The sequence below is a fragment of the Pollicipes pollicipes genome, unplaced genomic scaffold (genome assembly GCF_011947565.3).
Source record: "Pollicipes pollicipes isolate AB1234 unplaced genomic scaffold, Ppol_2.1 Scaffold_6686;HRSCAF=7923_pilon_pilon_pilon, whole genome shotgun sequence".
In the NCBI taxonomy this organism is placed as follows: domain Eukaryota; kingdom Metazoa; phylum Arthropoda; class Thecostraca; order Pollicipedomorpha; family Pollicipedidae; genus Pollicipes; species Pollicipes pollicipes.
This window is the reverse complement of record NW_023596921.1, coordinates 46,268,318-46,281,632: the sequence shown is the minus strand read 5'-3', so window position 1 is coordinate 46,281,632 and position 13,315 is coordinate 46,268,318. Positions and strand designations below refer to the sequence as shown.

At 53.3% G+C, this 13,315-nt stretch overlaps 2 protein-coding genes across 2 annotated transcripts; one reads left to right on the top strand and one right to left on the bottom strand.

The window, feature by feature from the left end:
* Positions 1–428: 428 nt before the first annotated feature.
* LOC119108516 (myophilin) lies at positions 429–4,131 on the top strand (the record flags this gene model as incomplete). Its single annotated transcript, XM_037232088.1, is given in 3 exon segments — positions 429–533; positions 2,675–2,707; positions 3,489–4,131. Coding segments are annotated over 3 exon segments (333 nt in total), but the record flags the coding sequence as incomplete, so codon positions are not given.
* A 1,093-nt stretch (positions 4,132–5,224) lies between these two features.
* On the bottom strand, positions 5,225–10,371 carry Fdx1 (Adrenodoxin-like protein 1, mitochondrial Ferredoxin 1). The gene is made up of 5 exons (XM_037231174.1): positions 10,190–10,371; positions 8,634–8,685; positions 8,100–8,206; positions 7,587–7,727; positions 5,225–5,847 (listed from the first exon to the last, which is right to left on the bottom strand). The coding sequence occupies exons 1-5, from the start codon at positions 10,347–10,349 to the stop codon at positions 5,744–5,746; spliced, it is 564 nt and encodes a 187-aa protein (XP_037087069.1). The 5' UTR covers positions 10,350–10,371; the 3' UTR covers positions 5,225–5,743.
* Between the last annotated feature and the right edge of the window lie 2,944 nt (positions 10,372–13,315).

Genomic DNA, 13,315 nt, shown 5'->3' with positions numbered 1-13,315 from the left:
GAACAGCCGGGACAGACCCCTTCCGCCGTGGCGTGGAACATGGAATACATTTTTGCCATGCAAGCTTCCGTTGCGTTTCTAGCAGTATTCTGTCAATAATCCTCAAATGGTGTTTAACAACAGACTGCATGCGAACAGACGCCTGACGCTGGCGCTGAGATGAGCTTGTGATATAAGCGCTTCTTGCATGTTTGATGGTTATGTTGTTTTTATGTTGCGTTGCCGTTCTTCATTCTTCTTTGCGTTATTATTACGGCATCGGTCGAGAATGACGCCGTATGCAGACTGTGTTGTAAACAGTGTTTTTTGCATTGAAAACCTCCGTGTGCGGTTGAACGGTTTGTCCCGTGGTCATCGTTTTTGTCTCCGTTTTTGGCGACCGTTCGACTCAGGTGACGCGCGTGCTGACGTGTCATTTGTCTTTTCAGAGGGAGAATATTGAAATGTTCCTGAAAGGCTGTGAAGCGTACGGCCTGAAGCCACAGGACCTGTTCCAGGTCAACGACCTCTATGAAAACAAGAACCTCTACATGGTGAGTTGGTTCATGCGCTGGTTTTCATCATGTCAGTTGAGCATTAATGCCCTCTCACGCACGAGGAAATTCGCCACTGACCTTGGTAACGCCCTAAAGAACACCGAAAACACCGCACTCTGACACTGAATGTGCCAGCTAGATGCGCTTTTTGCACGTTTGGCGACTGTCTGCAGACTCACGCAGAGCATGGTCCGATATTTCATCACCCGGCGCCGGTGAATGAGACGGAGTGCATGACGTCACCTGCAGCCACTCAAAGCAGCGCCTGCCTCTGCAGAACGGCCCCAGCCTGACCCCTCGCACGTGCTCCCGTACACGGCCCATTCAGTGCGGCCTCGTCCGCTGCGTTCAGCAGCCTTCGCTGCGCGTCGAGGACTGCTATCAGCTGCACAACACGTCTGACCTTGCGTATCGCCCCGGGCCAGCGCCGACGCGAGGGGGGTCTGCGCGCGGTGCGGGCGCTCCGAGCGGCGGTGCGACCAGCGCACCAGGCCGCCCTGCCCTGCCCCCCAGAGCCACGTGTAGAACACGACTGATGACGTAGGGTCCAGGCGCGACCATGCCCCTCCGCGGACCCCACCCGGCACCAAAGGCCAAATCACTGGCTAGGAAGTCGGGTAGCAACTTTGAAAAGCATGAATGCCTGTCCCATTGGGGCACCGTCATTGTCCATGGCGCCGTTTGCATGGTTGGGCAGCGGCTGGCAGACACAGGTGGCACCCGTTGGTGGCGCCTGCTGTACGTGCCGCCACTTCCCTCCGTGCTTTTTCAGTTTGACTCCAACCACCTATGACGTCAGAGTTTCGACACTGCATTTTGTCCGACGGCAGCGGCCGTCGCCAAGCCTCCCTTGGAACTGACGCAACAGCTTCCCCTTCCAGAGCAGTCCTCTGCTACGGAACACGTCATCTGTGTTGACGGATTAGGAGACGGTGCCCTCCGCCTGCGGAGGTCAGGACGTGCCCTCCGCCCGCGGAGTCAGGACTGTCAGATCCGTGCCCTCCGTCTGCGGAGTCAAGACTGTCAGCTCCCGTGCCCTCCGCCTGCGGAGTCAGGACTGTCAGCTCCCGTTCTCTCCGTCTGCGGAGTCAGGACTGTCAGCTCCCGTTCTCTCCGCCTGCGGAGTCAGGACTGTCAGCTCCCGTGCCCTCCGCCTGCAGAGTCAGGACTGTCAGCTCCCGTTCTCTCCGTCTGCGGAGTCAGGACTGTCAGCTCCCGTTCTCTCCGCCTGCGGAGTCAGGACTGTCAGCTCCCGTGCCCTCCGCCTGCGGAGTCAGGACTGTCAGCTCCCGTGCCCTCCGCCTGCGGAGTCAGGACTGTCAGCTCCCGTGAGCTCCGCCTGTGGAGGTCAGGACAATAACTGCCCATACCTCTGCCATACGCTGCGCCAGCTAGTCCCACAGCGCAGTCGGCTGCTGCCACGTCGGTGGTTGCGTCAGCCGCGACGATGGCTCGCCACTCGCGCCGGCGGCGGCCTCCGGCGGCCAGCACGCGCAGGAGGCCGCTGGAGGCCGCCTGCCGCCGGCTGACGGTTTGACGGCGGCCTCAGCCGCGCGACAGGCGCCGGGCGAAGTGACGCGATGGCTGAGTCATTCTGTCCGGTCGTCGCGCCGTTCAGGTCGACCTTTGAACGGCCGGAAAACGGCGAAAGGCGTGACATTTTGCGATGTTGCTTGCCATGGTAGAGCCCTGAATGGTAGATCTGGACACCTGAGTTGTTCTGGACATAGCGAGGGAAGGTGAGGAAAGGTATAAGACAAAGCTCACTTTCACCCACAGCATTTCCGAAAACCGTGATCTGAGCAGACCAACACCGACACTTCACTGGACCGCTAGACCATCTTGATCCGTCCTCACGGACAGCAGTCCGGGAGGGGGCTCCACCACCCACCGTTCCGCCGCAGCCGGCTGCCTGCCCGCCCGGCGCCGGCGTGGCGGGCCCGCCGAGCCCGCCCGCGTCGTCCCGGCGTCACGTCCGTCAGGCCGTGCCGGCTGTGCTCTGTGACTGCGGCTCGTGTTACCGGCGGCCGGCGGCCGGCGGCCGTCACGCGGCCGAGGAGCGCCGATGTTTGTCGGGCTCGCGTTACCGAGCCGCCGCCGCGCCGCCGTCAGCCACTGATCGGGCCGCTCTGTTTCAGGTGGTCGACTGTCTGTACGCGCTCGGCGGAGTGGTGAGTGGGCGGGGCCGGAGGCAGGTCCTCTGGTGGTCACGTTGAGGGCGGCTGGGGGCTGGGGGGGGGGGGGGGGGGGGGCTCGGGTATGGAGTGGTGGTGTTGTGGTGCTGGGAGTTATCTGCAGGTACGAAATCGTGGCGTGTGGCCGATGCATGGACGTGTGGTATGAGGAGATGACTGGTCAGAGGGGTCAGCTGCGGCCTTGGCATGATGCCGGGATTTGGTCCGGTATCAGCCGGATACAACCGTGCCGTACGCTAAGGGGCGTTGGTAGGGACAAGCTCGTTGACGGTTTTGCTGCTTGCATCGTGTCTGGTCAAGGTAACTCTGTAGTCCGTAGTCGGAATGACAGGATGGCGGAGGAGGATCCGATGAAGTTTTCTCGTTCACGTCTTTGCTTCACAAACTGGTACTGACCAGCGATGACAGTGGCGAATCATTAGACAGCTCGCAGAACCTACTGCGCCCACTGATGTTAATAATACTGTGAATGCTTCCTGGCGTAGGTATCAATCATGGAGCACGGGCTCATGGCGCACGACACTAATAAATGCCTATGCGATGTGGCGTGCAGGCATTGTACTGCCTACCATGTGCTATACTTGGCAAATTGTTGTAGTAATACCACGCGATGGTGTGGTTTCGATAATGGAAGCGTCCTAATCACTCACATCAGCATATTGATGTCTCACGCAACTCCGAGGTGACTTTCATTGGGCCGCTGCCTGTGCTGTGCCATCCTCCTCCGTGGGAGTGACCGACTGCTCCCCGTCCCCAGGCTCAGAAGAAGGGCTTCGACGGCCCAGTGCTGGGTGTGAAGGTGGCCAACGAGAACAAGCGGAACTTCAGCCAGGCCGTGCTGCGGAAGGGCGAGCAGGTGATCGGCCTGCAGTACGGCAGCAACCAGGGCGCCAACCAGTCCGGCATGACCGCATACGGCGCCGGCAGACAGATCCTCCCCAACGGACGCTAGGCGGCGCCACCGCCTTGCCGATAGGCGGCGCTGCTATCGGCGTTCGGCGACGCCAGCCCGTGACGGTCAACAGCATGTGATTGAATACCGATGTGTCGGCACATTCCGGTTATATGCATGTTCGTCCTCGCGCAGTGAAGCGCGGGAGGCGTCTTGTACCGCCGATCACCAGCCACGAGAAGTTTCATCGGGAGCAAAGCTCTTTGCCGTTTTACAAATGTGAGATTGTATGCCATAGGAATAGTGTCAACGTATTAGAATATACAGTTTTTCATGGAGTTTTTACGGACTCGTGTCTTCGCAATACGCTTTATTAATATGCACTGTTCCCGCTTCGTCGTTTGGAATTTCGGAGGGCGCATTTTGGGAGTGAACCATGGCTGGAGCTCAACCACTCAGCGTTCTCCCAGCCGCTCGGGCTTCGCATAAATACAGATGGCGTTTGTGACTTGGAGCTTTCCTTCGAAGCAGGGGACAAACCAGGATTCCATGGAGTCACAGTTTTGAATATTTCCACGCGCAGAGTGGAGGCTGGAGCGCGAAATGGACAGGAAGCCGATAGCCATTGGTGCAGGTGTTTGAGTGACCAACGGAATGGTCGGAAGCATTTGGAAACCTGGATTTAAAGGAGTCTGGTATCCCAGTCAAAGCCTGCCCTGCGGAATGCTCCTACTCTGATATGGCTCCCCGTGTAGAACACCCATTGCAGCACTCTCCCTTGTCAGTGACGCGGTAGATGTTAAAATAACTGATTTGATCTCTATAACAATGAAGACTGGGAAAGCCTAGAACAAGCGCTTACCCCTTTATGTGCTCCAGTATGCACTTGGCCTTTGTGTGGGGCCCCTTTGAGGCTCCAAGGCGTGAAGGCCAGGCGCGGTTACCCTCTGCGCCCGCGACGAGCCCGGCGTCTGAGGTGGTTACGACAGGTTCCGGCTAACACCATCCTTCCGCCGAACCACGCCACCCTTCCGCGGTGAACCACGCCACCTTTCCGCGGCGAACCACGGCACCCCTATGCCGAACCACGCCACCCTCCCCGCAAACCACGCCACCCTTCCGCGGCGAACCACGGCACCCCTACGCCGAACCACGCACCCTCCGCGCGAACCACGCCACCCTTCCGCGGCGAACCACGTCACCCCTTCCGCGGCGAACCACGGCACCCTCTCGCCGAACCACACCACCTTCCCGCCGCGAACCGTCGCCCTTCCGCGGCGAACCACGCCACCCTTCCGGCGAACCACGGCACCCTTCGCCGAACCACGCCACCCTCCGCGGCGAAACACGCCACCCTTCCGCGGCGAACCACGTCACCCTTCCGCGGCGAACCACGGCACCCTTTCGCCGAACCACGCCACCCTCCCGCGGCGAACCACGTCGCCCTTCCGCGGCGAACCACGTCGCCCTTCCGCGGCGAACCACGTCGCCCTTCCGCGGCGAACCACGGCGACCTTCCGGCGAACCACGGCACCCTTTCGGCAAACCCCGCCACTCTTCCGGCGAACTACGGCACCCAAACACGCCTGACAAAACTCGGGTTGTATAACATAACATATAAACTGGCTACCATTAACAAACAAGGCTGGCTATATCACAAGCGCCGTTGTCAGCAAGGACCTAAAAACATTCGCATCTCAACACTCAGAGGTCGCAGTTCGCCGTCCACCATTCAGCGCCACCAGCCAACCCCGCAGGAGCGGAGGGCCGAGCGGCGGAGGGCCGCGCTGGACGCGCCGGAGACCCAGGCCGGCACGCGCCACACCAGCTGCGGCGCCCCGACGGCGGCACCGGCTGCCATGGGTCAGCAGCCGGGGGCCGGAGCGGTGACCCAGTTCCCGGCCGACCCTGAGGGCAGCGGCCCGACGCCCGGCCGGCGGTGCCTCAGCGCCACAACGACGTCTCAGCATCTCGGCATGGCACAGCACAGCGTGGCCGTAAGGCACTGCCAACGGCCACCGATCGAGGTTCCGCGACCGGCGGCCCGCCTCCACGCGACGTCCCGCCCGGCGACACTGACGAGGCACCACTACCGCCGCCGCCGCAGCCGCAGAGCGCCGTCAATGCGGCTTCGGCACGTGGCCGTCCACGTAGAAGTTGCGCGTGGCGGCCGGCAGCGTGAGCTCCACCCCCTCCAGCTCCTTGGTCAGGATGATCTGACACCCTGCAGACGGAGCAGCGCGGCCGCCGGTCAGCGCGCTGGCCGGTAACGACTACCCCCGCCCCCCTCAGCTGGGCGCGCTGACATGGCGGAGGGGGGGGGGAGGGGGGCTGGAACAGCCGCAGCGTTACGCAACGCGCTGACGGACGTCGCCACGCATCTGTGACTTGGAATACCTCCCGTCTGGCACATCCAGTCTGCGCCGCGAGACAGCGGCAGCACTGCCACCAGTATATGAGAATGCAAGCAAACAGTCTGGAATAGAATCAGGGACAGATATGCAAGAGCACCACGAGAACGGGCCAAAGCACGCGCATATAACGATATTTGGAGTTCTGCTAACAACGTACCGATAAGCACGACACCTCTTGACAGGTAAAGAAACCACAAATTAAGTCACTCTGTCCGCTAAGGTGGCGACTTTGCAGGGCCACCTCGGCAGCCACAAAGACATCATGCAAACATATCATGCGCAGAACGCCACGACGTAATCGACGACATCTTGAAGAGCGTATTTACGAAATGATTTTTTTGCCTAGAAAAGTCTTTGGTACTTAAAAGCACACCAACTGCTACAAGCCAGCTTTTTCATCATACATGATGCTTGCCTCAATACCTTCAATGTGTGACATTCCCTTCAAATAAAGACGATATTTTCCTGCTCGGTAGACAGGCACTGACGAAGGCTCGTGGGAATCAGTGAAAACACGTCATGGTGCAACACTGCCATGCGATGCATAAATGTCACAACGAGACGTGGGGAACATCAAAAGACAATACTCAGGGATTTCGAGAGCGAGGTGGAGGCCCTGCCATCTAGCCTCCATTCAGGAACTACAAGTATGTCAAGACGACACGACATATCGTGGCGCTGAGTACTAGCCGGCGATGTTGAGTGGCCTACGTCACGACAGTAATGCTGTTACTCTAACAAGTGTAAGGCGGACATCACAACTGAGGTCTGTTAGGGCACTTGACGTGCGAATACCACTAGGTCATCCGAACACATACTGTGGTAGATGTAAACCCAGGTCTCCACACAGCACGTGGAAGAAACATCAAAACCCCAACAAGTTAAGTGTTGTGAGCCATTGACATATACTACCTTAATGCACCATGTTAAGAGAATTTCCCCATCTCTGTTGTCTTTCAGTAGCACACACCTCCCTCCGGTCCATCAGGAAACCGTTGACTGTTTGGCGCAGGGGCGCAGCCGGATTTTGCGACAGGAGAAGCTACCTTGATTTACGATGGGAGGCAACCTTTTTCACGATCGAGTCCCAACCCAATGGCAACACCTGCGCGCTTTGCACAGGCCAGCAGATCCTACAAGCGCTAAAAGGAACAGTACCTGGCATATCAATGAGCTATCCATGTTGGTTTACTTTGAGGCCTTCAAGAATTGTTTTCGGCGCGTTTCAAACATATTTACTCTTCTATGCTCCGGTATTGTTGCCAAATTTCAGCTATTGGTCTCTAGATGTCGCCGCCTATGTCAGTATTAACGAGATTTAAAACCAAAATAGTTGTCCTGATTACCAGATTCTGCAATATATTCAACAGTGTTGTGCAGAAACACTGTGCTAAGGCCTGATGGGGGTTTTCGGGGACCCACAAGCCTCCCCCCCCCCCCCCCCGACTATGCCACTGGTTTCGTGGCTTCGTCGGTCGGCTATGGTCCATTCTGACCAGAAAGGAATTCTGCACGCCAATCCTGACCCGCAGTGAGCCTCCGATCTCACCCAGCCTGGAGTTGTCGCGCAGGAAGACGGCCAGGTCCAGCATGTCCTCCTCGTCCTCCACCGGCTCCGGCAGCCGGTCCACGTAGTCGGGGTGCACGTACACGTGACAGGTGGAGCAGGCCAGACTAGCCTCGCAGGCGCCTACGGGCGGCGCGGCGCCGCGTCAGCTCGGCCGGCTGAGCGAACGGGGGCGGAAGCGAGCGGGCGCTGTTGGCGGGGCGACCTCCGTGGCCAACACGACCCTGGGCCCATCAACAACAGTGTGATGGTGGTGTCCCAAACAGCAAGGACTATAAATCAGAGATGCTGCAAGTTGCTCATACCAATCGCATGTCATCACTTCATGTGATATCTATGGACAGATTTATGCAATAGTGCTAACATCAATTGGGAGGAGGGATAAGACAACAGTGAAAGGAAAAGTCAAAACTGGTTGCAGCAATACATATGACTGAAAACACCTGACTGGCACTGGCTTCTTTGATCCCAGATTTAATTGTTGTGTTTTCTCACCTTCCAATTCAATGTTGTATCTGTGGGCCAGGTACATGACATTGTCTCCAACTTTCCCCCTCACTGGAATCCTTTCACCTTCCCGATTTATGAAGACCACATTCACTCTGAAAATACAACCCTGTCACATTTTTTTTATTTCAGAGTTCATGGCACCAATATATCCTAATTTTCAACCCTGTTAAGCAAACACTAGACAAATTCTCAAGTGAGCATACCACTCATATCTCACAACTTTAAGGCAAGCTATGCATGACAATCATTATCAAAGCCATGAGAGTCAGGGGCATAGCTTAATTAACAGTTGGAGGCTTCAGTCACCAAGTTTGAGAAGATAGTGGATAAAATCTGGAGAGAGACAAGTTGGTTGGTGAATTTGGCAGATAATTCCATTATCTTGACTGCTCAGCTCAACTGCTCACCAACTCGATTTGCAAAAATACACCCTTGACTGGCTTATATAGTACTTCAATTATTTAAATTAATATTCAATTAATAGTACTTCAATTATTCAAACAAATCACTTGTACTTACACTTCATCTTCAGACTTTGGATCCTGCCACTCATAATCCCCATGAAGCCTCACTGAAATAGCAACAAAAATGACATGGTGACAGATGGATCATGATAATACTTCCACAGTGCACAGCCCACCACAATGTGTCATGAAATACCTGTATTTAACTACAGAACAGTGCATGACAGTACATTTGAGTGCCCAAAAAGCAACCATAATGTTACTTTAAAATGTACTTGAGAATTAACCAGTCACAGAGAATGGCATCTGCTGTGAGCTTCTCAGTGGATGGAGGGACCATTTGTGGGCAGAATGGGGCAAAACAGCTAAGACTGCCCATGGGCTACCCTGAGTACACAGAAGTGCCCTCATGGTTACAGCCACCCCTGAGTCACCAGTCTTCATGAAGTTCCAAGATCCCCTTCCTGTCCCTGCAGGGACTTTCGAAATACCACAGGCTACACATGGCTTTAAGCCCCATTAAAAACTGGTGCTTCAAGCAATCATTAACTTCCCACTGAATGGCCAGATGGGTCCGCAAGTTCACCAGGTGGGGATTACAGGCAGCCAGCAGCTGCTTTGGTGTTGCCCAAACTGCTGCTCCACAAGCAACCTTTTTTTGGCAGGGGGGGGGGTCTAATTCAGTATGAGTAATTTCTTTGCCCTGCATAATCCAAAAAGGGCACTCCTGCGCAGTCCCAAACTCTTGCCCGTGCAGCCCAGAATCCAACAGTCTGCAGCCAAGATTTATTGAGATAATTAATATTTGACAAGAGATCATTGAGTGTCTAGCAATACCAACATGTTAAGGGTAGCATTCAGTAGGTGCTGGCCTTTGCCACATTAAGCTCAGGCTACACTGGGTCAGGCTGTCCACAACACTTGAATAGCCTATTTGTTATATTTCCCAATGATGTCACAAATTACCTGAAAAACATAACCCTATAGCACATGCTAACATGATCATCTTTCTTGAATCTGGGACATTTGAGATTATTGCCAAACTGACAGGTTTGGTAGGAACTGACTGTAAATTATTGATATTGTTTTAAGAATAATTATTGTTCAACACCATGCACAAAATGAGCTTATGTGTCCTTGTAAAGGAGGGTTTACATCTTAAATATGATGATAATATGTGTCGCTATCCCCTAAGTATTGCCAACAGGATTAGAAAACTAGCCCCATATCCAGCACAATATCTGATTAATGCTATGATATTACATGAAAAACAAATTGACCACAGTGCTTTCTTCCAAAAGCAGCAAATAAACATCCAACACTCATAGGTAACAAGGCTTGAAAGCTAGCAGCCTGAGTTATTGGCTTGCCTTCAAATCCTTTGAATTGTAGTATCTGCACAAGTACTATCTGTTCTTTCTATACACACGTTTTGAAATATTATCTTTGCTTAATCTTGCCCACCCATGGCCATGAGTTCAAGACCAACTTCAAAGCTTGGTTTTATCGATAGGAATAAAAACGCAATACACACTTAACGCTATCCTTGCTTCATCACAGGCCCTGCCAGTTCAATTACTGCGCAGCTGCGCCGATAGCGCTGCGAATTACCTGAGGATAACGCGAGAAACCTCGCCGGACTCTGATGAAGCAGTTCCACTTGCGGCCCTTTCACCACCTTCTCCCACGCACGAAGTCCTAAAATTGTACAATACGACGCTCTTATTGTTCGATATGCCCCCAAGACCCGACCCCTCACGCACCCAGCCATAGCTGCCGGTTTGGGCGGTAAAGGCGGTCAAGGTCAGCGGACTGACTAGAGCTGAAGGGAAACCCTGTTGTGGAAGTGCGCTGACGTCATTAGAAGGGTGTTGCTGTAAAAACGTCAAGAATTCAGGGATCATTTGCAACCAGGGGCGTTTAGGTGCACAATCTGAGTTTGTGGGCAAGGAAGCGGAGGAACTAAACAGGGAGAATGACTAAATGACGCCAAAATATGGATTTTCCCGGATTTCATCAACTTTCACCTCAAAGCCAAGGGCTGGAACCAGTCATTCTCACGAGTCAGATAAAGATAAATTTTGTCAGTGTAAAGTTTCCATTTACCAGAAGTTCACATTCACCAACACTCACTCTACTTTACAGTGTACACACGCAACCAGCAACAAGCTTGCGTCTTCCGGTCGCGTGAGTATGTCCGGTAACAAACGGCTTGTCTAATATTCACGTACTACCTCCAAACAAAAACGAGTTATAACCACGTGTTACAACAATAATGCGATATCACGTTATTTTTAACCAATGAGAAGCGTATACGAGAGCGTGCAATGGGCGGAGCTAATAAGCTAAACGAATCACAGAGAGTGGTATCGCCTTGCGATCCCTGGAACCAACGGATGCAGCCGACGGCTGAAGAGGCGCTGAGGGTGACTTTTAAAAATAAGTTTTGAACCACAATACAAAATGCATGCATGAATTAGATTCCGATGGTAGACAAGTTATGTGCTGAATGATCTGTTTGCTCGCTGTCTGGGCTTAAACGGCAACAGTTCTAGTAGCCGCACATAAGCGACCCGGGCGGCTGATGCAACGCGCACCACCCGGCTGACGCTGAGGTACCGGCCGGCAGGCCCGGCGGGGCGGTTACTGGGTGGCTGACGCAACACGCTCCACTCGACCCAGAGTGACATCACCCGGCCGGCGGGTCCCAGCGTGTCCCAGCGGGTGCGGTGGGATGGTTATGTGTGGCTTGTAGATGGCGATTGGCAAAGAGCCTCAAATTGGACCTTTTGATGCCGAAAAGTGGACTTTTGTTACATAACAGCGCGAAGTCCTTTTCATGAAATTTTGGCAGCATGTTTTAAGTGTATGGCGTTCTCTTGGCCAACGCACACACACAACTATTAACGCAACATACACTGGCTATGGCGTCTACAGGAAACATACGCATTCATAGAAGTTACGTTACACACGCCATAAAAAATTAATTACCGCGTACACTCTAGTATCATTATTATGATGAACAGTTGATCTACTTGCTCTAGTCCTTTTATTAAGTGGTTCATTGTAGCAGTTAGACATACTTTTAGCAGCAGACTCGCAAATGCGATCGCTGAGAGGGAATGCTCCACACTTGAATGCATGGAGGCAAGCATCATATATGATAAAATTAGCTCACTTGTAACTGTCAGTTTGTTTTTAAGTGTTCAAAAGCCGCTCTGGTCAACATAATTTCGCTATTTAGCATGCATGTTTCCCCACGCGTCATCGTTTGGCTATGCCATGGAACGTCTTTACAACGTTATGTCGCTGCCAGACTGGCCGTGTCAGAATCACCACTGTATCCAACGGGCTGATTCATTTCTGGCGCTTCAGCTTGCTGAGAGATGGCTATGTGTTGTTAAATCGTGTTTGCGGAGCCGAATATCGTCACGTGTTTGCGTCTTTTCTGTGTTTAATGTCGCTTTATTGCATTCACATACCCAGCCACGGCGTTATCTATAAATTATTCATTCGGGGTCTTACGTCTGCCGCAGCCCGTACCACCGCACCAATTCCTGTCTTTTATAACATCAAACGTGATTTGTGTTCGGACATCCGTCCGCGTTATTCTCTCGCGCTTCATCCTGCATTCTCGCGATGCCTCATATCTCCGGGGTAAGTCGCATGTGCCAGCCACAAGTGGGCTGAAGGGTCCCCTGGTGGGGGTCCACGTCCGGGCACCAGGCATGTGCCCGACACATGGGTCCCTGTTCGGGTTTAGTCGCGACGGTTGGGTCCCCAGGTGCACGTCGTCCTACCTCACCATTATCCATGTTCCTTCATTCCATAGCCAAGAAGTGGTCATTAATGGTCGAAAGAGCTTTAATGAAATCACAAAAAAACAATGCTGTGTTTAAAACTTGCGCTCCATGCGTTGCATTGACTGAGGGCCAACTGAAGTGCGTTGATGTTAGAAATTGTGCTGACGTACACCAGACACGGATAGCCCGATGATCAGGCATGTTCTTGGCCTTGACTTTTACACGGCCAATGAGGTGCTGGGAATTCGTGTGAATGTTCCATGGGGACGTGCATGCCAGGTGACCTTGAAATAGTTAACACGAAATAGTTCGTACAAGTTCGCGCCTGTCAAGAATAGAAATCACAGGGCTTAAAGGAAATAACCCACGTTTGGAGACATTAAAACAAGCGCCAGATAAGCTGAAAAGCTTGCTTATTGCTATTGACACCCTTTTGAAGGGAATGCTACACATTTGAAGACATTGGAGCAAGTATCAGATAAGATGAAATAAGCCTTTTATAGCAATTGGTATACTTTAAAGGGAGTGTTTCATATTTCATGGAGGCTTAAACAGAAAAGACATTACAGATCATCTGACGCAGTTTACGGCCCTATCTAAGGCCTCCTGTTTAGCTGTACGCCCGCGAAGACGTGCAACCTATTTCGGAGAAACTATTTCAAGATCACTCAGCAGTCGCGCAGCCAGAGCCTTGGCAAGGGTGGCGGGCACAGGGTTGACAAAGAGCCCGCTGATAGTGAGAAGGCCCCCTCTCCCCCCCCCCCCCCCCCACCGGGAAATCGCCAAATATGGCACATTTCTTAACGAGGGCATGCTTTTCATTTATGTTCTTATTTGCAATGTCTAACTTGAACAGAAGCCAGAAGCTCCCGCGCGGTGAATTCTGACTGAAAGTTATACTCCATAAACTGAAGAAATCATGCGTTAAACAACT

What these genes read in the sequence shown, in the direction of transcription:
- Fdx1 (XM_037231174.1), bottom strand. Translation starts at nt 10,349, where the DNA reads ATGGCTGGGTGCGTGAGGGGTCGGGTCTTGGGGGCATATCGAACAATA. An exon ending in GTTTCTCGCGTTATCCTCAG is followed by an intron (nt 8,686 to 10,189) that starts GTAATTCGCAGC and finishes TTGCTATTTCAG; the next exon opens with TGAGGCTTCATGGGGATTAT. An exon ending in ATACAACATTGAATTGGAAG is followed by an intron (nt 7,728 to 8,099) that starts GTGAGAAAACAC and finishes CGCCGCCCGTAG; the next exon opens with GCGCCTGCGAGGCTAGTCTG.